Here is a 26,937-nt window from a genome sequence, read left to right as displayed (position 1 = left end):
GACAAACGAAAGCTGAGATAATTCAACATTATTAAACCCAAACTCAACAAAAAGGCAGTTCTTCAGGCAGAAGAAAATGATACCTTTGAATCTACACAAAGAAATGCAAAGCATAGAAAACGGCAAATACATGGGGAAATATAAAAGGTTTTTCTTATTTCGTAATCTTCAAAAAAGATAATTGTTTAAAGACAGAATAACAGTGTATTATGGGATTTATAACACGTAGAAGTAAAATGTATGAGAATAATCTCACCAAGGTCAAGAGTAGAGACATTGGAAATACCCGGTTATGACGTTCTTTTAATATATACTCTTGAAGGCAGACTATGGTATATTAAAGATGGGTACCGTAGACCCTAGAGCAATCACCAATAAAACAAAGGAATAAGTTAGTAGTGAACATACAGTGAAATCCTAAAAAAAAAAAAAAACCTCACAACACTATTAATCTAAAAGAAGAAAAAACAGATAGATGGGAAGATGTAAGAAAAGAAAACAAACAGCATAGGAATAATTTAAGGGTATTAAACTGGGCTTTTAAAAAGCAGAACTGTATTCTGTCTATAAGAAATTCATTTTAAATATAAAAGCACAGATAGGTTAAAAGGATGGAATAGATAACCATGCTAACATTAATCATGAAGGAAGCTGGAGTTGCTATATTAATTGCAAAGTAAACTTCAGAACAAGGAATATTATGAGAAAGAGGGACATTCCATGTGTCAATACAGCAAAAAGACAGGACAATTCTAAACACAATGACTCAGGTTTTTTTTTATGTTTGACTGTTGACATCCTTTAAGCCCCATCTCTTCTTCAGCCCCACAGTGGACTGATACGAATGTGACAAGAGCCTGGGTGCTCCCTCTGTTGCAGCCAGCAGTAGATTCAAGCCAGACAAGTGCCTGCACAGAGGAACCCCCAACCTTTCCTTGCTTTTCTCAACCTCCTGGGCTCAAGCTATCCTCCTACCTTAGCCCCGAGTAGCTGGGACTACAGGCACATGCCACCATGCCCGGCTAATTTTTAAAAATATTTTTGTATAGATGTGGGGTCTTGCTATGTTGCCCAGGCTGATCTCTAACTCCTGGGATCAAGCAATCTTCCTGCTTCTGCCTCCCACAGTGCTGGGATTGCAGGTGTGAGCCACTGCACTCAGCCCTCTCAAGCCATTTGTGAACCTGCTTGGGAAGCTTCCCTCCTTTCCCCAAAAATAATAAAGTAATAACTTCCCATATCTTCTTGGTGTGTGTGTGGCATCATATGTCTTGATATCGAAGCAGACTTTGGGTGGAGTTCATCTTGCTTCTGTAGAGTACCACAAACACATTAACAGAGTTTTAAAATACGTGAAAATAAAACTGATAATGTTGATAAATCAAACATTTAAAAAATGGAAAAGAGTAATAGTTGAATCCAAATTATAATTTACATTTCTCTTAACGACTGATAAACACAAAATCAATAATACCATTAACCAATTTGACCGAACTGATATTGATAGAAGGCGCTACCCAACAAACGCAGATTATACATTTTTTTAAGTACACGTGGAACATTCACCAAGATAAAGTAAGATGGTAGGCCGTAAAATAAGTCACAAGAAATTGAAAAGGATTAAAATAATTGAGACTATATTCTATGATGAAATTAAATTAGAAATCGAGATCTGCCAAGTCCCCAAATGTTTAGAAATTAAACACACTTGTAAGTAATCAATGAGGCAAAAAAAGAAATCACAGCAAGACCAGAAAATATTTTGAACTGAATTAAAATGGAAACACAGCATATCAAAATTTGTAAGATGCAGCTAATGCAATGCCGAAAAGGAAATTTAGAGCTTAAATTGTATTAGAAAAAAGGTGTAAAAATCAATGGTTTAAGCTTCTACTTTAAATAGCTACAGAACAAATTAAACCCAAAGTATGTATGAAAAAGAAAATAATCAAGAGAAAAAAATCAAATTAATAAGACAGTGAACACTGAAAATCAATGAAACCAAATATTGGTTCTTTACTTGCAAAAAATAACACAATAGAAAAGTACACAAAAAAATACATATACAGCACAATGATTTATCAAATACCACGAAACTACCACATGGTCTTTGAAGAAAGACCAGGACCAGCACCCAGAGGCATCCTCACATCATGTCCCCTCCCAATCACCAGTCTCTCTGTCTCTCCCAAAGTAATGACTATCCTAACTCATGCAAATGACTTCCTTGCTTTTCATTATTTTATCACCAATGAAGGCACCTCAGAACTTGAAATTCCAGAGTTCTTTTACCTATTTTTTTAAATTTCATATAATGATAATACATTATGTACTAGATATATTTGTTGGCCATTCATATATCTGCCTTTGTTAAATGTGTGTTCAAATCTTAATCAAGCTGCCTTTGAAAAGATCAATGAAAAAAACAGATAAGATGATTCTACTCAAAAATTTAAAAAAAGGAAAAAACGGATAACTTTCTACCCATTAAGCAAGTCAAGAGAAGGCTCAAATTACCAACATTAGCAACAAAAGAAAGGACATAAGTAGAAATCTTACAGATATTAAAATAGGGAAACATCATAAACAACTTTATGCCAATTAGACAACCTACTTTACACAAAATAACTAAACCAGCTAGGTGTGTAGGAATACTCCAAAATAGGCCAGGAGCAGCGGCTCACACCTGTAATCCCAGCACTTTGGGAGGCTGAGGAGGGTAGAGAACCCGAAGTCAGGAGTTCAAGACCAGTCTGACCAACATAGTGAAACCCTGTCTCTACTAAAAATACAAAAATTAGCCAGGTGTGGTGGTACACAACTGTAATCTCAGCTACTTTGGAGGCTGAGGCATGAGAATTGCTTGAACCCAGGACACAGAGGTTGCAGTGAGCTAAGATTGCACCACTGCACTCCAGCCTGGGCAACAGAGCGAGACTCTATGTCAAAATATATATATATATACACACACATATATATATATTCCAAATGAAACACTTGAAATTTCTTACCTTTCAAAAACCTTCCAAACTGTCCTTAGACCCATGTGAAATCCTAAGGCATTTAGGAGAGGACTGCAGGTCAAGTTAGGCCCCCCAAAGCATCTTTAAGTGCCTATAATGTGTGCTACACACTAAGAATTCAAATTAAATATATGGTTTACTCTTACAATCTTCATGTGGCTTAAAGACTCCTGGAAATACAGACATGAATAAGCGACAACACTAGATTTATTAAAGTTCGATCATAATGCTATCATTTATTGAAGAAAAAAGCAAAAAAGATAACAATTGCAATGGCGGAGAGAGAGCTTAGCAACATTCTTTTTAAAGTTAAGTTAGCATAAAGAAAACAATATTAAATGAAATAGATTTTCAAGGTAGGAAAAGTAGTACTCAAGAATGTATTTTTGGATACAAAAATTCAGTTACACAATCGGTAGCATTCAAAATTAGTTATGAGTATTTATACAATTGCAAAAATGGACTCATGTTTAAACAAAGTGTTTTAAAAGCTCATCATTTTAAAACAGGCACAATATTCTAAAAGCATATAAATTCAACACGGGCTTTTGAATGTCCTCACTCCCAACTTCACAATCAAAAATAACAGAAGTAGCAAAAGAGCAGAGTTCAGAGGGCTGTTTTTTTCCTTTCCTTACTTAGGGTTGCTAAGTCAAGCAAACACATTGACAGAGCCAAAATAAACACCTTTCACAGCAGAAAGACCAAAAAATTGAACGTAAACTATACCACTCCCTTAGGAGATGACACAAATACAAGGTTCATTTGTACTTAGAACAAGGCTCATAACTTCTTGTAGCATGGACATTCAACAGGCACAGAGCAACATTCGCCCCGATACCAGCTGCAATTTGTCCTTTAAGGATGCCTCACAAGAATGTTATGTCCAGGTAGCCAGTCCACTCATATCAGGGACTGGTGGTCCTTCTGTTGTTTGTGGCTGTTTATTAAATGTAGTGGCATTACTTTGTTGTGACTATGCATCAACGTTTGCCACAATGCTATGAACTGAACTTTCATTGTATTTTTTTAGCAAGTTATTCCAGATCCTAAACGACCTTTCATTTTAAACAGCAAAGTTTCTCCTGTCTAGTGGACTCATGGCTTCAGATCATCCTATCTACAGAAAATCATTTTGTACATTTCTAAGCCCATAATCAGTTTATCTACTCCTGATAGAAAAGGATGTAATTTTTTGTCAATTTACATTAACAAAGGCTCTGCTACTCCCCAGTTATCTTGCTGCAACAAAAACTGGTAAGCCAAGGTCAAAGCTTAAGTATCAGGGACTATGAATTTAGGGTAGAAGTGAAAACAACCAAAGTGGAACTAAATACCCTATTCTTGAGTGAACTAAGATCAAGTAAACTTCACCACACTTGCTTCTTAACTACAACACCATTAACCAGAAGGTAAAGTCACACAATTAAAATGGAAATTTCCAAAAAATTTAGACTTGTAGGTTTTGTTGTATCTTACCAAGAGTTACACAGACATAAATCTGTATTTAACTTCAGATTAACATCTATTCACTTTTTTAAAATGCCGTCTGCAAATAAACTACTGGGCATCTTAAGCTTACCTAAAAAAACTTAAGATTTTTAAATAAAAAAAAAAAAAAACTATGACAACTCTAGAAAATGGCTTCATGTATCTTTGATAAACACTGATTCTTAAAAAGCTATATGTTGAAAATGAGGTTTTAAGAACAGGTATTTTAAACTATTTATAATCCTACAGTCAACTCTAAGTCAGAAGTTATCTGAGCAGAGAGAAGATAAAGCCTGGTGTAGACGGTCTCACAGAAAACAGAATCCACAGCCACAAGGCTGCCCTTCACTTTCCCAATGCATCCCAGAAGTCTCATGATGCAACACTTGTCACTTTCATAGGGCTATCAAAAGCAGAAGCCAAGCCAGATCCTTCAGACTTTAAAATATGGTCCCTTATTATCTTTTTAACCGAAGTATAAAAAAGTGATTTTTTTTTTTTTTTTTTTTTTTTTTTGAGATGGAGTTTCGCTCTTGTTACCCAGGCTGGAGTGCAATGGCGCGATCTCGGCTAACCACAACCTCCGCCTCCTGGGTTCAGGCAATTCTCCTGCCTCAGCCTCCTGAGTAGCTGGGATTACAGGCACGAGCCACCGTGCCCAGATAATTTTTTTGTATTTTTAGTAGAGACGGGGTTTCACCATGTTGACCAGGATGGTCTCGATCTCTTGACCTCATGATCCACCTGCCTCGGCCTCCCAAAGTGCTGGGATTACAGGCGTGAGCCACCGTGCCCGGCCTTTTTTTTTTTTTTTTACAAAAATTAGCTAGGCATGGTGGCACATGCCTGTAGTCCCAGCTACTCGGGAGGCTGAGGCAGGAGAGAATTGCTTGAATCCAGGAGGCGGAGGTTGTGGTGAGCCGAGATCGTGCCATTGCACTGCAGCCTGGGTAACAAAACTGAAACTCCATCTCCAAAAAAAAAAAAAAAGTGATTTTTTTTTTTTTTTTTGACAGTCTCACTCTGTTGCTTAGGCTGGAGTACAGGGGTGCAATCTCAGCTCACTGCAATTTCCACCTCCTGGGTTCAAACAATTCTTGTGCCTCAGCCTCCCTCCCAAGTAGCTGAGATTGTAGGTACATGCCAGCTAGACCAGCTAATTTTTTTGTGTGTTTTTTGTAGAGATGGGGTTTCATCATGTTGGCCAGGTTGGTCTTGAACTCCTGGTCTCAAGGGATCCACCCACCTCAGCTTCCCAAAGTGCTGGGATTACAGGTGTGAGCCACCACACCCAGCCAAAAAATGATTTTATTTGGAATGCGTTTCATGATTTATTTCTGGCTCCCTGAGCATGCCATGATTAGGGTGGAAGGGAGGCGGCACTCAGGCAGATAATTCAAAGTCATCCTACAAGGGTGATACATAGATGATCCAGCAACTGAGATAATCAACCCAGTGAAAATGCTAACCTGGGACATGTTTCGCTCTTCCCAGAGACAAGAAGGGTGTCTACCCTGAGCTGGGGTCTGAGTCACGGCCATGCAAAGGAGCAGAACTGAAGGCTCCCTTTGAGCCTATCCTGCAAACGGGAATGCCTTTCAGATAATGAGACAGGAGTGAGTTAGTACACAGCCAGCCAGCCCGACCAACAAGCAGCCTCAGAGGGACTGGGAGAAGGGGGAGAGGGGACTGGAAGCCGTCTCCTGATCTGAAGGGCAGTGCCCCTCCCAAGATAGCCTTCAGGGAGCCAACAGCCTGGAGCAGATCGTGCCCGGACAGTGCTTCCCCACGGCTGGCTGAGCACCACATTCCCATCTGCAAGAGTCACCTTACTGGTTGACTTAACTTCCAAAATGCAGCGATCCCTCCTTCACCCAGCAGTGAATTGAAGAGGAAGGAATGCAGGGCAGCAGGGAAACAGAGACCATTATTAACCACAGGTCTGAACCCTAATTCTTTACTCACCCATCAGGTTGCTTTTAACCACTGCTGTTGCTTAGTAACAGGTTTTAGTAGATTTGAAATGGATCTCTTCCTCCCACAGTCTAACAAAAACAAGTAGGGAAACAACCAAAGAATAAAGCAACTTAAGGGAGAATTTAGGAAGACCTGGGAGGCAGGGGTGTCCTGACAGGAGCTGTCTGAGCAAACTGGCCCCAGACCGTGAGTGAAAGCAAAGCAGAAGCCTTTCTACAAGATCCATCTCCTGCCAAGAACCCCTCCCTGACACCTCAACTGGATTGGCCCTTTACCCTCTCAGAGGATGGAGGCAATACCATTGACTGGGCAGTCATTGTGAATATGAATGAGATAAAAACATGGCAGTGTCCACAGGGCCGAGCACATAGTACTAGATAAGTATCTGTTAGGTAAATTAATGATCGGAGACATTCACTGTCTTTCCAAAGCTGTCAGTTATTTCTGGGATTAAATAACACCTACTCTACTGAGACTCTACTTATGCCGAACCCTATTCTAAGCACTTGCATGTCTCACTGACATCTTGCAAAGACCCAGGAGGAATTGTTATTCCCACAATTTTCAAACAGATGAACTGAGGAACCAGGGGTTATGTAACTTTTCAATATGACACAACTAATATAAGACTAGCCACAGCTCACACTCAGATGCATCTGACTTCAAAGCCTACATTCATTACTACTATGCTATACAGCCCTGGTGGCATCTTAAAAGGTACCTTGGCCTCATGTCCCACAAAGTCAATCCAGCCATTGAAAAGGACATGGAGGGGCAGGGCGCGGTGGCTCATGCCTATAATCCCAACACTTTGGGAGGCCAAGGCAGGTGGACCATTTGAGGTCAGGAGTTTGAGACCAGCCTGGCCAACATGGTGAAACCCCGTTTCTACTAAAAATACAAAAATTAGCCGGGTATGGTAGCACATGCCTATAGTTCTAGCTACTTGGGAGGCTGAGGCTCGAGAATCATCGCTTGAACCCAGGAGGCAGAGGTTACAGTGAGCCGAGACTGTGCCACCGCACTCCAGCCTGGGCAACAGAGCAAGACTCTGTCTCAAAAAAAAAAAAAAAAAGAAGGACATGGAGGAGTCAGCCTTCTAGGTGTCTTATTGCGAGCTGCTGGAGCTGCTGGAGCTCAGCCAAGCCTCATACCAGTTCTAAAGAAATGGAACCATAAGCACTGCTCACCTCCTCCATGCCCCTTCTGACACCACAGCCCTTCTGACATCTGGGCTCCAAGAGGCACCTGGGATGTGAAAGAATCCCACAAAAGCCAGAAGGGTAGCATCAAATTTCCTTTCCTGGCTGCGGGCAGGTTAGGGACCTGAGCATATGACTGGATGCCCTCAACAGCCTAGAAAAGACCTGGGAAGACCAGCTCCTCCCTCTGGCCCCATCAGGCCTGTTCACACCTCCCCAGCCTCAGAAGAGAAGACCAACAGGATGCAGTGGCTCACGCCTGTAATCTCAGCATGTTGGGAGGCCGAGGCAGGCGGATCACCTGAGGTCAGGAGTTCCAGACCAGCCTGGCCAACATGGTGAAACCCTGTCTCCATTAAAAATACCAAAATTAGCTAGGCGTGGTGGCAGACGCTTGTAATCCCAGCTACTTGAGAGGCTGAGGCAGAAGAATTGCTTGAACTCAGGAGGCGGAGGTTGTGGTGAGCCAAGATCGTGCCACTGCACTCCAGCCTGGGTGACAGAGCAAGACTCTGTCTCAAAAAAGACCAAAAAAGGAGAGACCAGTCAGTCAGAGTTCTTAGCCACAATAGAACAAAGAAAGGTTCAGCAATTAGCCACAAGCAAGGGGAGAACCAGCAGGCTACTTCCTTTGGTTTAGAGGTAACAGAGGAGGAGCCCTAGTGGACCAGTTGGCCATGGGCAAAGAGCAGAAAGGCAATCCAGATAAATGTCATTTGTCGGGTGACTCTGGAGGTCCTGGAGGGCCAGGAACGCTGGCTGACAAGACAGGGCACTGATGGTGATCATGCAACGAGGAGGAGCTGAAAGGGAACAGTGAACATGCTGCAGATCCAGAAAGAAGCTTCCAAAAGAGATGGGCAGGGAGGGCCAGCTAGGAGACCGCTTGGCTGATGAAAATGAGGGAAACAGTCACAGGCAGTTACAGGAGGCACAATCAGAGACAGGCCAGGAAGCACTGGGTCACGAAGGAGGCTGACGTTGTGGCTTTCAGTGGATCCAAAAACTAACGGGGGCCTTGATTTCCTTGACTACACAGTGGGATAACAATCCCTGCTTCCTCACAAGACTCTCTAAGAACCAGAAAAGATCATGCACATAAAAGCACTTTGTAGGTTAGGCATCAGGCTGATATGAGACCACCTGCAGTCTAAGGGATCCTCCCCAGCAGAGGCTGAAGTGCAAACACTGGGACTATTTAAAGGTCACTGGGCAGGCGTGCCTACTTCCTGCTGGCCGCACAGCAGGGATCTGCCTTCCCACCCACTCTCCCCTGGCCCAGCTCCAGGGAAGAAAGGAAAATAAAATCAGTTTAAAAGCAAACATTTATAAATAATGAAGAAAAAAAAATACAGCTGAGAGCAGCAGGATTTTTCACCTCCTATGGGCTCTTGTCCAAAAAGAAATAGCGGTGTTCTCTGCTGCTGCTCTGTTCTTTCTCCATCTAGTGCCTGGAGGTCATAGAGAAAGGTATGTTGGGAGGAGGAGGGAGGGACGGGAAATAAAACCCAAGAGAAAAAGAGTCTGCACCAAATGCCAGAAAATACATTCCACAGTCAGGCATAGAATCAGAACACCAAGAATGCTTAGGTTCAGATTCAGAAACAGCATATACCACCAAAAAGTGCTTATCATCTACCTCACTCCATGGTGAGGCTCTCCATGGGCTTGTGTAAGGCAGAGTCATTTGTTCTCAGATGCCAGAGTAGAAGCAAGCTCACTCTATGCAGGACAGAGGTGATGGTTTCCATGCTGAGGGACAAGTTGACCCCAAAATTCTGTCCCTTACTGTTGCTCCCCTGTGATCTCCGATGGGGCTGCTTTGTGCCACCTGGGAATCACTGGCACCCAAGGCTTATCTGCTACTGCTTAACAAGTGTGCATTCGTGGGAATTCAGTGGGATAACATCCAGAGAGGAAACAGGTACACGATGAAGATTCACTCCACAAGATACAGAACCCACTTCTCATCCTGTGCTACTGACATTCAGGTTCGAGAATGTCTTGTTGCTTCCAAAAGTAACCCTCAAATGTTCGAATCACAAGCAACGCATTGCTGCAGGATAAAAGGCACATGTCTGTAAGACAGAGGTTTAGAAGATATTTACAAAACTGTCCACCAGCTTCTGTCCATAGTGCCTTCCAAAGCTTTGCAAAACTGGCCATGAATTACGCAAGACACACGGCAAAACACTTCTTCACAGCATCCCTAGGAAAGAAAAGACACAAAGATGGTGGGACGTCATCACCCCAAAGGCCCTCCTCCTTTAGAGCTTCCTGGGCACCCACAGTGGAAGCTGCGGAGTAGAAAGCAGCTAGACTGAAAGGTCAGACCTACGCAGCATCAAACTGCAGCTTCAACATTTATTAGTAGTACTCTCCTGGGAAAGTTCTTTGTCCTGTTTGAGATTCAAATTCCTCATCTGTAAGAGGGGATGTCCCCACTTACCCTACAGTCTGATTATGGGAACAGCCGTCATAATCAGAGAAAAAGATAATATAGATTGTCAGACGCTAAGAAATCAGTCAGGACTGCTGCACTTTAATATCAGCCAAAAATCACAGAATGCACTGACAGCATTAAATCAAATACTGACCGGGACCTTTCTTCATTCTAAGTAGGCAGCAGAAAATGTTTAAGGGACACCTTACGGGAGCTCCCTAACACAGTGAGCTCACTGCGGCTCCTGAGCACTCATTAATACACTGTATTAGCCTTATCACAGGCGCTCACTCCTTGAAACTCGGTGTAGAGCGTGCAAGAAGAGTTGGTGCTCACGAAATGACTGTTCTACACAAGCAGGCACCTCCACTTCCACCAGCACACCACACTGTGCAATGTGGCACTATGCTTCTCATACCCCAGCTCCGTGCCACGTTCTCAACGGTGCTGCACTAGACGCTGGGCTGTCACATGAGGGAGGGAGAGGTGAATGGATGCATTCCGTGAGCAGGCACTGCATTTTAGTATCAACATGATTCCAGGGCAGCATTTCTTGAGACATACACTCTGCACTGAAGTCCTAAAAGAGTCTCTACACAGGAAGGGTTTTATGGCCACGTAAGTCCCCCTCATTGCAGCACATATAGCATATGGAAGGATCTAGCAAGCCAGGCAAAGAGGAACCTACCTAATTTTGCTTCACCTGTTTTTCAAACGTACTTGATCATAGAACTCTTTTCTTCCACAGAAACACTATTTCTGTGGAACACTGTGGGAAAAGCTATTCTAAGGGAACTTATAAACACAAGGGTGGGGCTGGGTGCTGTGGCTCACACCTGTAACCCCAGCACTTTGGGAGGCCGAGGCAGGCAGATCACTTGAGGTCAGAAGTTCAACACCAGCCTGGCCAACATGGTGGAACTCCATCTCTACTAAAAATACAAAAAATTAGCCAGGTGTGGTGGCATGTGCCTGTAACCCCAGCTACTCAAGAGGCTGAGGCAGGAGAATAGCTTGAACCCAGGAGGTTGGAGGTTGCAGTGAGCTGAGATCGGGCCACTGCACTCCAGCCTGGGCCACAGAGTGAATCTCTATCTCAAAAAAAAAAGGGTGGGGACCTAACGCTGTGATTCTCTGTACTATAGGAGTAATTCATCTGCTCGGCACATGAAACTCACCATCTCAAATAAAATTCCATCATTCTATTAATCACTTGTACATAAATTTTATACATGCCAATCCAGATCAAGCCTGAAGATCTGACCAACGACTCCATGCAAGTTTCACCAATGAGACCTGTGCAACTGCATAGGCCCCATACTTAGAAGGATCCACATTGGGCTCAATGCCTTGATGTTGCCATCTTGAAATTCTTAATCATTTTTAAACAAGCAGCCCACATTTTTATTTTACACTGGGCCCTACAAATTATGCAGCTGGTTCAGGGACCAAGATACATTCAAATGTTGGCAGGTTGATCAATATCTCATTGGATGCTCAGCTACGATGGACTCTGGCTTACTTCACATAAAAATCTCTCAGACAAGCCACCAGCCCCCCAAAACCAGCCAGGTCTGCATGGAGTATTTCATAACTGTTACCCTCCTAGAATCTATCAACAAAGCCACCCAGCTGTCTTGTGCTTGAAAGGCTTGTTAACTTCACATCCAATGACTCCTCAGCACTTTCAAATCACTGTTAGTAACAGTCTTGGAATTTGTAAGACATAAGATTGCTCTTCCTCCTTCTCAAGTCATGCATAATTTTTCATTTCTTCAGTAGAGTTTTTTTAAAAGCTTTTTAATTAACAGGTAATTATTTTAAAAAAGAGTAAGTTAAATAGTTGCACTAGAACAAAGTCAGAGGCAAAGATCATGCGGCTAATTTTGAAAGGTCCATCATTAAACATGCTTAAAGAGGTTTGGAGTATTAGGATTTCAGAACTAAAAGAGGCCTCTGGAGGTGATCTAGACCAACTCAGTCTACTTATCAATGCTTTGAGGCCAGAGGGGTCAAGGGAGCTGCTCGAGGTCACACTGCTAGTTAGGAAGCCCTGGTACTCCTTATTCTGTCTTTTAAACTCTTGTGAAACTTTCCCATCAGTGGGATACTGCAAGAAAACAAGCACAAATTGAGATCCCTCCATATCTTAGTGATTAAAGTGATATTCACCTTTATAAAAGAAAACGCTACTCAAAGCTACAGGTTAAAAGAGTAATAATGTGCATATATGCACCATATATGAGAGCAGAATGTTCACAGCATCAGAAATTGGTGTACCTGGGTAAACATCCATCATTAGTTGTATAATTAGAGTGGGTGGTGGGGTGACCTTTAACTTACTAATCTATAAATGAGATGTATAATATTTGTCTATTTGGCTCAAAAGATTTCAGCAAAGATAAATAAAACAAGATGTACTCTCTGAAAGCACACTGTAAATTAAAATGAATGACAGAAATCGTATTTCCAAATACAGTCTTACCTTGCAAATGGTATGAAGGAAAGGCTATACCTATAATGAAAAACGGAACAAAGGGTCAGATGAGATGAAGGGCGTAGATTATCCAGCGGAATGGGCTTCTGAGCTGTAAGAGCACCTGCAGTGATTTATCCAGACCCTCTCCCATCCACGGCCTGGGGGGTGAACATGTGCACACAAAGGCCCACGCCTGTGCATGTACACGTGCACCCAGACACACACACTATGCCATGATGTACAGACAGGTAGCCACAGAAGGAGGGCAGAAGGTTCATGTGGAGACAACCCCTATGACCTAAGCCTCACTGCAGTACTGCTATAATCTTGAGCTAGCAGCAATCGCCTAAAACAGGCAGATTCCCGATACCCAGAAGGCACAGCAGCTCTATTCTGAAAAAATATCAAATAAAACCCAGAATAGCTGAGCTTTTTTTTTTTGAGACAGGGTCGTGCTCTGTCACCTAGGCTGCTGGAATACAGTGGCTCAATCACAGCTCACTGCAGCCTTGAACTTCTAGGCTCAAGTAGTCCCTCTGCCTCAGCCTCCATAGTTGCTGGGACTACAAGTATGTACCACCATGCATGGCTAATTCTTATTTTATTTTATTTTTATTTTTATTTTTTTTGCAGAGATCAGGACTTGCTATGTTGCCCAGGCTAGTCTCGAACTCCTGGCTTCAAGCAATCCTCCCACCTCAGCTCCTCAAAGTGTTGGAAATTACAGTGTGAGCCACCCACACTTGGCACAGTTGAACTCCTAATATTTTACACATTCTAAACAGAATTTAACTTCTTCCCAATTGGGATAAATTTTCTGCTCGTTCCTATTAATTTTAAAAGAAGAGAAAAGAGAACAGGAAAGAAGAAAACAAAGAAATGTGACCGCTACTCTATGGGTAAGAAGGTAGTGCGTCTAAAGGTATCTTGGTAAATCCCAGTCAGGTCAGCCCTGTCTCTTAGAAGCGAACTGTACAAGGAAGAGGCTCCAGAACTCTAAAGAACCAGTGACTGTGTGTCAGACAGACTGTAAGTTGGTCAGCCCTTAGAAAAGCAAACACAGTCAGAATGTGTTGGTGTTAAAGGGAATATCACCATTCATCTGAGCCCATATGAATGATGAACCTTTGAAACTGGCTACAAAATCAGTCTATAAGCAAAGCAAGGTGTGTGTATATGGGTACCAATTTCTGCCCTAGAAGAAAATCAAAATATAAACAGTCTACCAATCAAATGTGCATGTCATTAAAAAAAAAATCACACTACCACCCTTCTCCAAATCTTACATTTACCATGTACAGACTCCAAAAGGCAATTTTGAAACTATATTTATTCAAAAGTCCAAAATTGCTAGAGGGAGGGATGGGAGTTAAAGATTACAGTTTCAAGATTCATTTCCACCAAACAGGAGTTAACTAATTCTTGGGAACTTTAAAATGTTTACAATCCTCTTTTCTTTGCTTTATAGCAAACATTTTTTTTCTCAAAAATAGGTGAGTCACATCTATACTAAAACTGTTCTGGCAGGTACCATCCCTTGATAAACTTTGAAAACACCACAGGAATGTCTTGGAACCTACAGATTCCACCTGTGTCACCACCCCTCTCACTCTGATGTTGTACAGGCTCTAAAGGGCCATGAACCTAAAGCCCCATTAATGGCTTCACAAAATGTCTCCAGCAGCCCTTTTACTAGTCTTGGCTCTAGAGTTACAATTTCCTACTCTTCAGCTGAATTACCAAAAGCCAACAGGCCTCTAAGCACATATGCTGATCCTTCAGCCCACAGACACAAGTTTTTCCATTTCGTCAGTGACTGTTCCTCATCTCCTGCTAATAATTCACTCTTTGTCCTTCTGTTAAATGATTCATCCTATCACATATGTAACACTCATTCTTTTTCTTACCACTTTCCTTTTTTGTTCACCTTTATGTGACTCACAAGCCTTTTTACCATCACTTACAATACTGTTATTGTCCTTGCACTTACTGGATATAAGTGGTTTAATAATATTTGTAACGTCTTAAAAAAATCAACCATTAGTTCAGCGAGAATGCCACAGCAGGCGAACAAGCTGTGACCACTCAGGACCACTAATGCCATCTATTGGCAGTGGGCTGGGGCGATGGGCATTCGCTCTGTAGCCCGACTTCACTTTCGTCACTGAGAATCCTTAAATTAAAGAGCTTCTGTGTTTTCTTAATTCTCCCACCTGCGACACGGGAATTTTATCTCCTTCAGCTACATTAGTCAGTGGGTTACGTGGGAGAGGACTGTTTAAAAGGTTACTTACCATGTCAATGCCAAAGACTGCAAAATGCAGAAGATCAGCGCAAGTCCCTTGTTGTGCCACTGGAAAAATAATGATATGGTTATAGGACAGTGTGAGACAACGGGCAAAAGCCAAAATGATTAAGAAAAATTAAAATATGCACTTACCCAAAAGGCAGAACACAGGGTAAGTGCAAAACACAACTAGGAGAAAGAAAACATTAATTAATGACAATGATAACATGGCAGAAAAAAAAATCCTCAAAACTTGTTATTCTCGACAAAGGTACAATACTTCTTAGGCTGCGGTAATCAGGGTCTGTGATTCTCACAGCATCCCAAATGCATCCTTCATCTCAAAGCAGGGAACCCACCTCAGCATCCATGTTTGGCAGAATAGTTAAACATCTCCATGAAATCAAACTAGCCAATCGAGATCCACATGGATTAAAAAGAGAAAGATGTTCTTTTACTTTCAAGTTTTCCCAGAACCTCTGCCTAGCAAACAAATCACATTTCAGGCCCACCCATTCATCCATCCATCCATCTTTTCGTTCAAATGCACCAAAGTAAGCTTAACACAAATCTCTCTACTTTAACTCCTGTCAAATGCTAGTGTCTACAGCAGAAAGCAGAGGCGAGGCCCAAGGTTAACATGAGATATCAATCTCACGGTCAGCATGCCAGTTATTTGTTTACATGTCACCTAACACTTTCCCTAAGGCCATTCTTAGAAAGCTCTTTCTACAGGAGACTTGTCCAGGCCTCGGACATCTGGGGTTGGCCAAGGACCACTGGTGCTAGAGCAGTCAGCCACACCTTTCCTCTCCATCCTCCTGCAACAGTAACTACTCAAATATGTCCTAAACATTCTCTGCATCCAGCATTGAGCCCAACACTGTGAAAGGACACAAAATAAATAGCAAATGTCACAGCTTTTGAGAACTTAAGGAACAAATGAGATTACATAAATGAAACTAAAAATAAAAGTATGTTCATCAAGTTCCAAATGTTGCAATCGTTACATTGCAGAGTTATATTCTGGAATGGTTATATTCCGGACCAGAGAATGCAGGTCTGGAATGATTTTGACAACCACAGGCAAGAGAATGGGCCAAAAACGAGAGGCATTTGCGGTCAGTGGGACAGGATGATATAACAAAGCTGAAGACAGTGTTGTCAGAGCAGGGCACAAGGTTGACAGGCTATAAGGAGGCCACTCCCACTTCAGGGAGACTGATGAAAAACAGTAATAAGTCCCCTAGTCAGATAAGAGGAATAAAGAGCCTATCCTATAAGACTGGACACCCACCCTAGAGAATGAGTCCTGTGTTTCTGAGTTATTCCCTCTAAGCCCTGGCCTGTGTGTGGCTTCGACAGTCACCAGGAAGGTGTCGAAGCTCCCTTACTACCCCATACCACTCTGGCTAGTCTGACAAGCAATGCCCTCTAGAGGTGCTTTTCAGAACTGCTAGCACCTTGACACCCACTGAAACACAAAGTAGGGGAGGAGGGCATCGTGGTATTAGGTAAAGTCGAGGGTCCCTTCTACTACATGGTTATAGGAATAAGGTAGTGAGTCAAGCTGAAAGGAAAGGGAGAAGAGGTCCTTAGGTTTACAAGGAAAAAAATCCTATACAACAGAAATAAAAACTCCCATTTGAGAAGTCCAGCTAAAAAGCAGACCTTACCAGCACCATGATAGTTGCAATCAAACGTGTAGGCTCGAACATTCGCTTCAGCTGTTTCAGTGGTCCCATGAGGAAGATGGTACTAAAAGGCAAACACACAAGCCGTTCAGAACAGAACTGCGCTAGGCACACGGAGTCGCCTCCCCAGGACTTCTGTGGCAATAGCAGCTAACATTTGAAAAGCTCTTATTCTGTGGCAGGCACTGTGCTGAAGGGCCTTTTGTGCATTATTCTCACTTAATCCATCATAACCAACCTATAGAGTAGGAACAATTACCACACCAAAGCCCAGAGAGTTACTTACCCAAGGCCACGCCGGCAGGAAATGATAGACCCAGGGTGTGACTGTAGAATTGTACCATACCACTAGGTTAGATAAGCCTTCTCCTTGAGAGGTGCCACCTTGCCTACCTGACAACCTTCTCGTGGAAACAAACAAGGCTCAGGAAATTTAAAGAAAAACCGTATCTTACAGGCTTAGGTAGGTTATGTTAAAATGCAGAGCATTTCATCTTCTTTCATAATCTTCAAATAATTCTAATGATGATGATATCATCTGTTACTTGTTGAATGTTTGCTAAATGCCAGATATTACATATATTACTGCATTTCTTCTCAACAACTTTGTGAGTTAGGTATTAAAATCATTTTAGAGATGAGAAAATCACACAGCTACCAAAGAGCTGGCATTCCACTCTCCATTTATTGAATTCCAAAGCTCTAAAAGACATCCCCAGCAGTCTCCGGCCACACCGCCCTGAACGTGCTGGATCGCATCTGATCTCAGAAGCTAAGCAGGGTCAAGCCTGGTTAGTACTCGGATGGAAAAAGACATCCCAAGCGTGCTTTCCGTATGAATGAACTTGACAGACGGCTAGCAAGAGTAACCATACACGAAGCAGACTGTCATGCCTAACATGCTTCCTGACTCCTGAGGTGTCACTCCAGTGGGAGCTCATTATAGCTAGTGTTTAATACAAGCCAACTAGCAGACGATATTAGCTACTGAGTATGCAACGAAAATTAAAATTTTTAAAAATAAGTCTTCCTCTTTTTTTTTTTTTTGAGATAGAGTCTCACTCTGTCACCCAGGCTGGAGTGCAGTGGCATGATCTTAGCTCACTGCAACCTCTGCCTCCCGGGTTCAAGTGATTCTCCTGCCTTAGCCTTCCAAGTAGCTAGGATTACAGGCCCATGCCACCATGCCTGGCTAATTTTTGTATTTTTAGTAGAGATGGGGTTTTACCACGTTGGCCTGGCTGGTCTCAAACTCCCGACCTGAGGTGATCCGCCCGCCTCAGCCTCCCAAAGTGCTAGGACTACAGGCGTGAGCCACCACACCCAGCCAATAAGTCTTCCTCTCTTTGAAGTGCCATTAAGTTGCAACTTGAATTCAAGGCTTCACCCTCATCTCAAGTGTCCCAGGTAAGAGAACACTTCTTTAACCTACAGCGAATAAGAAGCAAGTCAAGGCTAGTCCTAAAAATTAAACATAGCATATACACAAACCCTAACAGTCTACAGGCAAAGCCACAAACTCCCAAGTATACCCTGAAAATAACAATTTGTCCCCTTTATTATTTCCCTACTCGGTACTATGAAGAATCCAGTCCATTGGGATTTGCTAAAGAGCTCTTTGGACTAAGCAACACATCCATGTTCTTATGCTCAGTCTAGACTATACATTATAACAACAGTCTGCCCAAAACAACACCCCCCGCAAAAGTTAGTACTGGAGAGAGCTTTAGAGGCAACGACAGACATCTCTAAGGGTCAGCATTTTAGTGTCATCAGCGCTAATAAATTAAGCTTTAAGTAGGTGGCCAGAATCATACACTCGATCATTTAATTAACATCCCCCATTTCCAGCCAAACACAAAGCTAAGTTTGGGTACAAATGGGGACAAGTAAGATACACGTGCAGCCCTTATCAAGTGGCTTACGGACCTAACAAGCACGTGTAATAAAATGCTACCTGCATTGGCACATAATCATAGGTGGGATACTGAGAGCCCATAGGAAGAGGTCATCAATTCTGGAGAGGAGGTGGTGATCAGGAAAAACTGAAGAGGTGGCTTTTGAGCCAGGTCTTAACAAACAAACAAGTATCTACCAAACCAGGGGAAGCACAGCTAGGGCAGCATTCCAGGCAGAGAAAACAACCTAACAAGGGCACAACAACATTTTGGGAAATGCAAGAAGTTCAGCCTGGCTGGGAAGCACACTGGGTAGGGAGTGGGACCACGGTGAAGCCAGATCTCAAAGAGGCTTGCCTGTATGCGTGTTGAGAAGTTTAGACTTCATCTGTACAGAGAAAACAGGGCTACAAATGAATGGCTCCACAACGCAGTCGAAAATGGCCTGGAGAGGGGCAACGGAGGAGACAGAGAGACCCAGCAGAGGCATCTTGTTCAGATAAGGGGTGACTCAGGCCAAAGCTAAGACCAGCTCAGATATCACCTTCTCTAGGAAACCCTTCCTGACGGAGGTCGTGTCAGCTGTCCCCCTTTGAGCACCTCTTTCCATATCCTGTTATGTCGTGAAGTATGTGTCTGTCTGCCTGGCAGGGACCAAGCTGAGCCCAGCACAGAGTGTGATCAATGCTTACCCACTGAGCATGCAATTCAGTCGGTGAAGCACAAACAGCCATGAGGACACAGAGGGAGGAGCCAGGAAGACAGGTATACATCAAACCCTGGTGAGGAATCACGGAGGGGAGGCTTGGACCACCAGGACTCTGAAGCCATTTACAGAGACACAAGGGAAGGGAAAAAGGGGAAAGCAGATGCCCGAGTTCAGGTTCCTGCAGGTCACTCAGGTAGAGGCCAGGCCAGTGCTCCCAGCTGGAGAGGGTGGAGCTGTTGGTGCCAGTGTGACTGAAGCATCAGTGTGAATGAGCACGACCTGGAAAGTCTGTGCATCCACAACCCACAGGAAGCGCTTACATTCCCTGCCCCCATGAGCTGCCACTCAGGTCTGGGAAGGTCTGACACTAAGTAGAATCAGTTTCCCGTATGGCCACTGGAGTGATGAGCCCTTTGAAAATCATCAGCTTAATCTCTGGCAGTAATAAGAATACAGCAAGCAGGAGGAATGTGTCGTAAACCCTGAAATCATTCAACTGCTCTGTGCCACAGTTCCTGTATATGTAAAATCCCACAATGGCAACTATTATTTACTGCTTTCTCCCAGGTGTTTCAAAGACACACTAAGATATAAAATGTTTTGAAATAATAAGATGAATGTGAGATATTCTGTTTCTCTCCAAATCCCTGACAACTACTGAAGCATCCTCTTTTACCTCCCTCAAATACAACCAATATCCATTTTCCCATCTAATGACTGGCTAAGACTGGATTTTAAAAAAACAGTTACCTCCCAATTGATGCGATGTTACCAAAGGTATAAAACACTGCGAAGAGGTGTAGTCCCTTCCTGGGCACCCACAGCAGAAAAGTACCCTGGAATTTAAAGCACAGTGTTTGCACATAAGCAACCCCTCCCACCCAGCAGAGCTCACAGAAGCCCCGAGAAGTCCATTTCCGGCCCCACCTCTCTTATTCCCCTCTTCTCTCATCCATGCATTTTAGTGAAGAGCAAAAGGGGAAAGGAGATGGGCAAAAGGGGGAATACATAGCAAAGACGAGTGGGAGGAAAAGACAGGGGAGGGGGAGAAATCTTACCAGCAGTGAGCAGAGAATTCCTATAGCAAAACACGCAATGAAGCCTTTTATCCTGGTACCCCAGCTTAACGAAGATGCCTCAACAACCTAAAATTGTAAAAGAAAAAAAAATTACATATACACACACATTTACTAAAAACAAAGCAAGCATATAATTAAATCTAGAAAGTGTCAAGTTGTATTAGAGAAGGCAAGAAGCACAGAATCCTACACACTCAGGCAATGTAAGTCTTCGAATCCAGACCTCATCAGAGTTGTAAAGCTATTATGCAGACAGGAATCTCCTCTCCAGCAGCTGACAGCTGTGTCTCCAGCTGAACATCTTCAGAGGTAGAAACTCCCTGCCTCAAGCACAACCCATTTCACAAACAAGAAGGCAAGACAGGCAATCCTAGAGTAGCCCAAAGCCTTCCCACAGCCCAGGCAAGGTGAGGACCACAAATGGAAAGGCATGAGCTCCACCAGACAGGGTCCCAGGAAATAAGGAAAAGATGAAGGGATGGCAGTCAAGCAGCTGGTCCACTGGTCATCCTCTCCTACATCAACTCTCACCCACGTTACTCACTCTTGGTTCAGATGTTGTACTTACAGGGTGCTGGCATCAGCCAGCTTCCAAGTGTGAGACAGATCCTGGTTAATTAATTACTCTCCTGCTCATCCTGATTCTTTGCCATCGTTACTGATTCCTCCCTGGAGCAAAGTTCAGGAGAAGCCAGGAGTTCCAAAAAAACGACTGAAACAGGAGAGCCTGTGAGTAGCTCCCAATAGTTATTTTCTCATGTCAAACATGACAGCTGGGCGCAGTGGCTCACGCCTGTAATCCCAACACTTTGGGAGGCTGAGGCGGGCGCATCACCTGAGGTCAGGAGTTTGAGACCAGCCTGACCAACATGGTGAAACCCTATCTCTACTAAAAATACAAAAAATTTGCCAGGTGTGGTGATGCATGCCTATAATCCCAGCTACTTGGGAGGCTGAGGTAGGAGAATTGCTTGAACCTGGGACGTGGAGGTTATAGTGAGCCAAGATCATGCCATTGTACTCCAGCCTGGGCAACAAGAGTGTAACTCTGTCTCGAAAAAAAAAGACAACCAAGTGTCTGCATGGGCAACCCTGCTAGTCTGATGCAAATGGGCACAGCTGGACAAGACAGCTGCCAATGAGAGACCAACACCACACGGGGCAGCCAGGCCATGTCTGCTCACACAGTCTCCATCCAGCAATGTGGTCAAAGTTGTCTATGCCATTGTTTCCACCTGGCTGAGAGTCAAGGGTCACTAGACCGGCAACTCCGTCAGCCTTGACTATCTCCATCTGAGGGATCAGTTTTCAACCCTGTCTCCTGAGTTCCCGTCAAACCAGAAGCTTGAAAAGGACTAGAGGCTCCCCCAAGGTGTGGCACGTATTGCTAAATCTTAATCTCCACTCAGGAGAAAGGTATTTAGGTCAGGTTATACATTCATATATAATGGAACTGGGCTAATGACCCTGCGCAGAAAGCACAAATTATGGACGGTAACAGGCAGCAGAACTGACAGATCAGCCACCTCGTTCTGCACGGAGGTAAACCTCTCCTGGAGGAGTCTGCTTTCCCAAACCCCCTTGGACTCCAAAATGAGCCACGTGATGATGCTCTGGGAGCAGGCTTCACACGTTCCCAGACAATCTAGTCAGGCTACTTCTGACTAAACCATTTAACCTCCCACCAAGGACAGAACAAAATGAGAAGCTACCACTCTTCCTACTCATGCAAGAACCGAAGAACTTACCCTGCCAAGGTGAAAAAAAGAACAAGCTGCACATAGGAAGAAAAGAGCGGTAGTAGGATCGGCCTGGCTTATTCACAGGAAGACGAGTGGTACTAGACGGGCCTGGCTTGGTCGGAGGAAGAAGAGCGGTGGTAGCATTGGACTGGCTTGTTCACAGGAAGAACAGCGGTAGTGGGACTGGACTGGATGGTTCCCTGAGCACTGCATGGCATCAACAAGGATATTTTAAAAGATTCGACCTTTCCACCATAAGGTTAAGAATGAAATTTGAATTGGCTTTGACATTAGATTGCTAAGTAACCTCAACAGAACAGTGAGATTCCAGCCCTCATAAAAATTAAAATCACTGGCAACAGGAAGCAGTTCAGCCAAAAATGTGTCTCTGGTTTCTACCTTCAGAAAGGAAAGTGACACTCCACATCCAAGTCTCTCAAGCTCAATCCATCCAAATGTTACTGTTGGCCAAAATGGAAGGGGTGGGGGCGCATTTCACCACTGGATTTTTCCATTACATGTAGCTGCAAGTTCTTTTACAAGCACACTTGGTCAGGGAAGGAGGAAGCTGTTGTTCCACTTCTTCTAACTGGACTCAGTGAAAGCAAAACACTTCTTTTTGCCAAATTATGAAAACAAACTCATAAAATGTCTGTAAATGCATGACTGCTGGAAGCTGTGCTAGCGTACTTTTTTGGAAATTAGAGTAGCTATAATAGCACCTGGATAGAATTTGCAGGCAATGTGCTCTCAAGCAGTCTGACCGGCAGTTACTCACAAAGGTCCCTTTCACTCTGGGATGGGGAGAGAAGAGGGGCTCTTGCCAAGAAGTAAAACTAAGAATTGTTCAGAAAAACAGGATTGGTGACCAGAAGGTGAGAAAGGAATACTGCTTCATTTCCACACTTTAAAATCAGATACTATTCACACCTTTCTTGTCCCTAGAATCCTTTATAAAAAACATAAAACCTATACTTTCAGAAAAAAGTCCAGTGAAACTAAAGACTTAAGCTGTATTAACGAAGACAAGGTATCAATCAGAAAATTCACCATGAGGCTATAATTAGATGCTGCCATGAAAATTTTATAACTACCTAGGAGACGTAGAAGAAATAGAACTAGTCATACCTCTATGGTTTGCATTAAAGGAATAAAAACTTTAAAAAGCACTCTCTTCTAGTGACCTCTTAAAGAGATTTTTAAGGGCACCTAATAATTCAACTAACTACACAAAACAGCAATTTCCTCACAGAATCCACCAGTTTTGCCAGCACCCAAACCATGAAAAATGTGAGACAATCAAATCAGTACCAATATTTTAAGGGAGGTTCTGACCTAATCAGTAAAAACTAAGTCAAAAAAGCCCGGAAGATGAAGTCAGTCGGCAACAAAACATTTCCCAGGAATTCCAGACTCTGGAAGCGCCATACAATGGATTATAAACAGAAATTTCACTCAGAAAGAGGAAGCTGACCGAAGAATTTTAGAACAAGAATGAAGCACCTATTCTTTTTAAAACAGATCCAACAGGTGCCTGAGCATAACACATTAAAGCCCTTCTCATAATACCCAACACAGGCATTCACCATTTTAGGTTAAAAACAAGCTCTGCATTGCTGTTTGCAAACTTCACTAGCCGGGGCCCACAACTTCATGATGATTTTTGAGACAATAATATCCGCATCATCCCACTGTCAACACTCCACCTCCCAAGAGTCTGCAGGGAGAGAAAGTATCTCCTCTTAAGCACCAACTGTTCATAAAGGCTTGTTGACAGTCAATGGAAATAAAGCTTTAAATAGCAAGAGTTAGCAACCTACAAGTCAGACCTTTCTTAGGCCCAGTCTGAGGTTCCACTTGAGATTCATAATAGAGGCTAGAAATAAAGAAAAAAGAACCCGTGAAATTAATCCTGGGCCTTGACCAATTAATAAAGGCAACAAATGAAAAAGAAACCACCGACTTGTTCTGAAATGTCAAAAAGTTAAACCTCAGTGCCTCCAACATTTGATCCCTTAGCATTACTCCCTGAGATGTGTTTTTTTACATTCTGAGATGTGATGCAGAAAGTATAATTACCAATATCGCACAAAACAAAACAATAAAATCAGCAACCACAAATGAGGGTGAGAGCAGCTTGCTGAGAAACCCAGAAGAAACACTGATTAAAGTGAGAGGGAAAACTCCAGTTTCCAGTTGAAAGAGGCCATATCATCTTCTTCAATACCCGCATTTCACGGAGGGTATGGACCGGAGGCTAAAGAATACTCCAAAAAGTGAAGAGAAACGTTATTTTGTCATCTGAAAAGGAAAACAAAAGACAAAAGCATCCGAAATAGAAATGCATCATTCTGTGTGGTTCTACAACGTAGGACATTAGCGGCCAGGTTTCAGCACTATCAAAACTTTTCTAATAGGCCGGGCGCGATGGCTCACACCTGTGATCCCAGTACTTTGGGAGGCCGAGGCGGGCCGGATCACTTGAGGTCAGGAGTTCGAGACCAGCTGGCCAACATGGTGAAACCCTCGTGTCTAGTAAAAATACAAAAATTAGCCGGGCTTGGTGGCAGGTGGCTGTAATCCCAGCTACTTGGGAGACTGAGGTGGGAGAATCGCTTGAACCTGGGAGGTGGAGGCTGCAGTGAGCCGAGATAGCGCAGCTGCACTCCAGCCTGGGCGACAGTGAGACTCCGTCTCCAAAAAAAAAAAAAAAAATGTTTCCTAATAAAACAAATCAACACGCAGGCAGTCTCCTGAGGCGCTGGGTGTCTAGAGTCTAGGTGTGGGCAGTGTGGACACAGAGACACAAGACGTGATCCCTGCCCTCATAGGGTGGAGGCAGTTTTACAATCACAAGGCGATGTGCACAGGGCCGGGTGGGAGTGTCACACTCTACAACTAAACCGGGCAGAAAACCAAGGCAGGGCTCAGGTCGCGGTTACCAACCTCGTTGCAAGGTGGGGACCGCCACCCCAACACCCCAGCCCCGGTCCAGCGCCCCGACCCGCCCAGCAAGGGCTCCTTCCTCCAGCCCTGCCCGGCCCTAAAGCGCATTCCCCGGCTGGTAGGGCTGGGGCCGACCGCCGGGACACCTGCCCTCCCACTCGCAGGTCAGTCCGGGGATTTCCTCCTGCCCGGCCCCCTGTCGGGAGGATGGGCGGAAGGAAGGGGCGCGGGGCAGAAGGAAAGGACGCCGCGGCCGAACGCCCAGTGCGGAGCCCTGCAGGAGAAGAGGAGGAGAAGGGGCAGAGCTGCCGTCCAGAAATTCCTGGAAGTCCCAGCAGGCTGCCCGGGCCCGGGCCAGGAACGCAGGGCGGGAGCGCGGCGAGAGAGGCCCGAGTTCCCGGGCTCACTCACCTCGGACAGGCCGCTCCGGTCCTCCGTGTCCTGCCCGCTCAGCACCTTCTTCAGCTTGTCCATCGCGGCCCAGTCCCCGCCGGCTCCGGCCCCTCCGCGGCAGCCTGTTGCGCTCGCTAAGTTGCCGGCTCTTCCGGGTGCGCCGCAGCCGCCAGGACGCCGACCGCGGCGCGCCCCGCCCAGGCACCTGCCCACCTGGGGGCGCCCGGCATGCCCCGCGCCGACGCCCGCCTCCCTCGCGCCGGCCCTCGCGGGTGTGTTTTGGTCCCGGGAGGCGGGCCAGGCCGGAGGGGCTGGGATTGAAGTCCACCAGGCGCCGCCAAGCACTAATTCGGCGTCCGGTGCTGTGTTCCAAACCGGAACGGGCCGCGCTTCCTCGCCCTGTTGCCTGTTGCTCCAGGCAACAAACGCTGAGCGTCTACCACGTGCCAGGCTCTGGAGTAACAAAGACGGCGAAGAAGCCTCGTGCAGGCGGGAACAAAGGCTGTGGTTCATCCATATTGCGATCGTGCTTACACTGGAAAAGTTTTTTGTTTTTGTTTTTGTTTTTTTGAGATGGAGTTTCGCTCTTGTTGCCCAGGCTGGAGTGACGTGGTGCGATCTCAGCTCACCGCAACCTCCGCCTCCCGGGTTCAAGCGATTCTCTGGCCTCAGACTCCCGAGTAGCTGGGATTACAGGCACGTGCCACCACGCCCGGCTAATTTTGTATTTTTGGCAGAGACGGAGTTGCTCCATGTTGGTCAGGCTGGTCTCCAACTCGTGACCTCAGGTGATCGGCCTGCCTCGGCCTCCCAAAATGCTGGGATTACAGGCATGAGCCACGGCGCCCGGCCAAGAGTTGTTGGTTTTTTTGTTTTTTTTTCAGTCACTCAAGGCATTAGCCTAGTGTTGTGGGGCATGCCTGTAAACCCAGCTACTCAGGAGGCTGAGGCAGGAGGTTCACGAGCCAAGGAGTTCCAGGCTGTAGTGAACTATGATCAGGATACTGCACTCCAGCTTGGGCGACAGAGCAGAGTGAGACTCTGTCTCAAAAAAAAAAAACTGACTGAAGGAATGTGGAAAGGAATAAAAGACTGTTGTTAAACTGTTTGTACAATAGTTTGTTTTACTGACCTCAGAAAAACTAAAAATAGAGTGGGCATGATGGCCATGTCTGTATTCCCAGCACTTTGGGAAAATGGCTTGAGCCCAGGAGTTCTAGACCAACCTGGGCAACATAGGGAGACCTCATCTCTGCAAAATAGTTTTAAAAATTATCCAGGCATGGTGGCGGGCCCCTGTAGTCCAAACTACTTGCAAGGCTGAGAAGAATGGCTTGGACTCAGGAGGTCAAGGCTGCAGTAAGCCACATCTCAGGGCAGTAAGCGCTGCACTCTATAGCCTGGGCAACAGAGTGGAAACAATCCAAATGGCCGTCAGCTGATGAATGGTAAATAAAATGTGACATACTCACACAATAAAAAAGAATGGAGCACCGACACATGCTACAACATGGATGAACCTTGAAAACATTGTATTAAGTGAAAGAAATGGTAGACCCCGAAAATTTGAGACA

At 44.4% G+C, this 26,937-nt stretch overlaps 1 protein-coding gene across 4 annotated transcripts in view; it reads right to left on the bottom strand.

The window, feature by feature from the left end:
• Nucleotides 1-25,498, bottom strand: part of LOC105711625 (T-box transcription factor 19) — an 89,618-nt gene extending 64,120 nt beyond the window's left edge. The window contains exons 1-8 of one of the 4 annotated variants that reach the window (XM_021668023.2): nucleotides 25,382-25,498; nucleotides 20,262-20,348; nucleotides 19,954-20,039; nucleotides 16,579-16,660; nucleotides 15,056-15,091; nucleotides 14,910-14,968; nucleotides 12,622-12,651; nucleotides 3,240-9,902 (exon numbers count right to left, since the gene is read on the bottom strand). In XM_021668023.2, coding sequence (XP_021523698.1) covers nucleotides 9,863-9,902; nucleotides 12,622-12,651; nucleotides 14,910-14,968; nucleotides 15,056-15,091; nucleotides 16,579-16,660; nucleotides 19,954-20,039; nucleotides 20,262-20,348; nucleotides 25,382-25,444 — 483 coding nt within the window. In that variant the 5' untranslated portion in view covers nucleotides 25,445-25,498 and the 3' untranslated portion in view covers nucleotides 3,240-9,862. Of the gene's footprint in view, nucleotides 1-256; nucleotides 1,257-3,239; nucleotides 9,903-12,621; nucleotides 12,652-14,909; nucleotides 14,969-15,055; nucleotides 15,092-16,578; nucleotides 16,661-19,953; nucleotides 20,040-20,261; nucleotides 20,349-25,381 lie in introns of those variants that run through there. The other 3 variants (XM_064370652.1, XM_064370653.1, XM_021668021.2) reach the window with 3 other exon arrangements.
• Between the last annotated feature and the right edge of the window lie 1,439 nt (nucleotides 25,499-26,937).

Source organism: Aotus nancymaae, unplaced genomic scaffold (assembly GCF_030222135.1).
Source record: "Aotus nancymaae isolate 86718 unplaced genomic scaffold, 86718_ANA_hifiasm-v0.15.2.pri h1tg000108l, whole genome shotgun sequence".
Classification (NCBI taxonomy): Eukaryota; Metazoa; Chordata; class Mammalia; order Primates; family Aotidae; genus Aotus; species Aotus nancymaae.
Note: the sequence above shows the minus strand (reverse complement) of the source record. Positions and strands in the feature narration are given on the sequence as shown.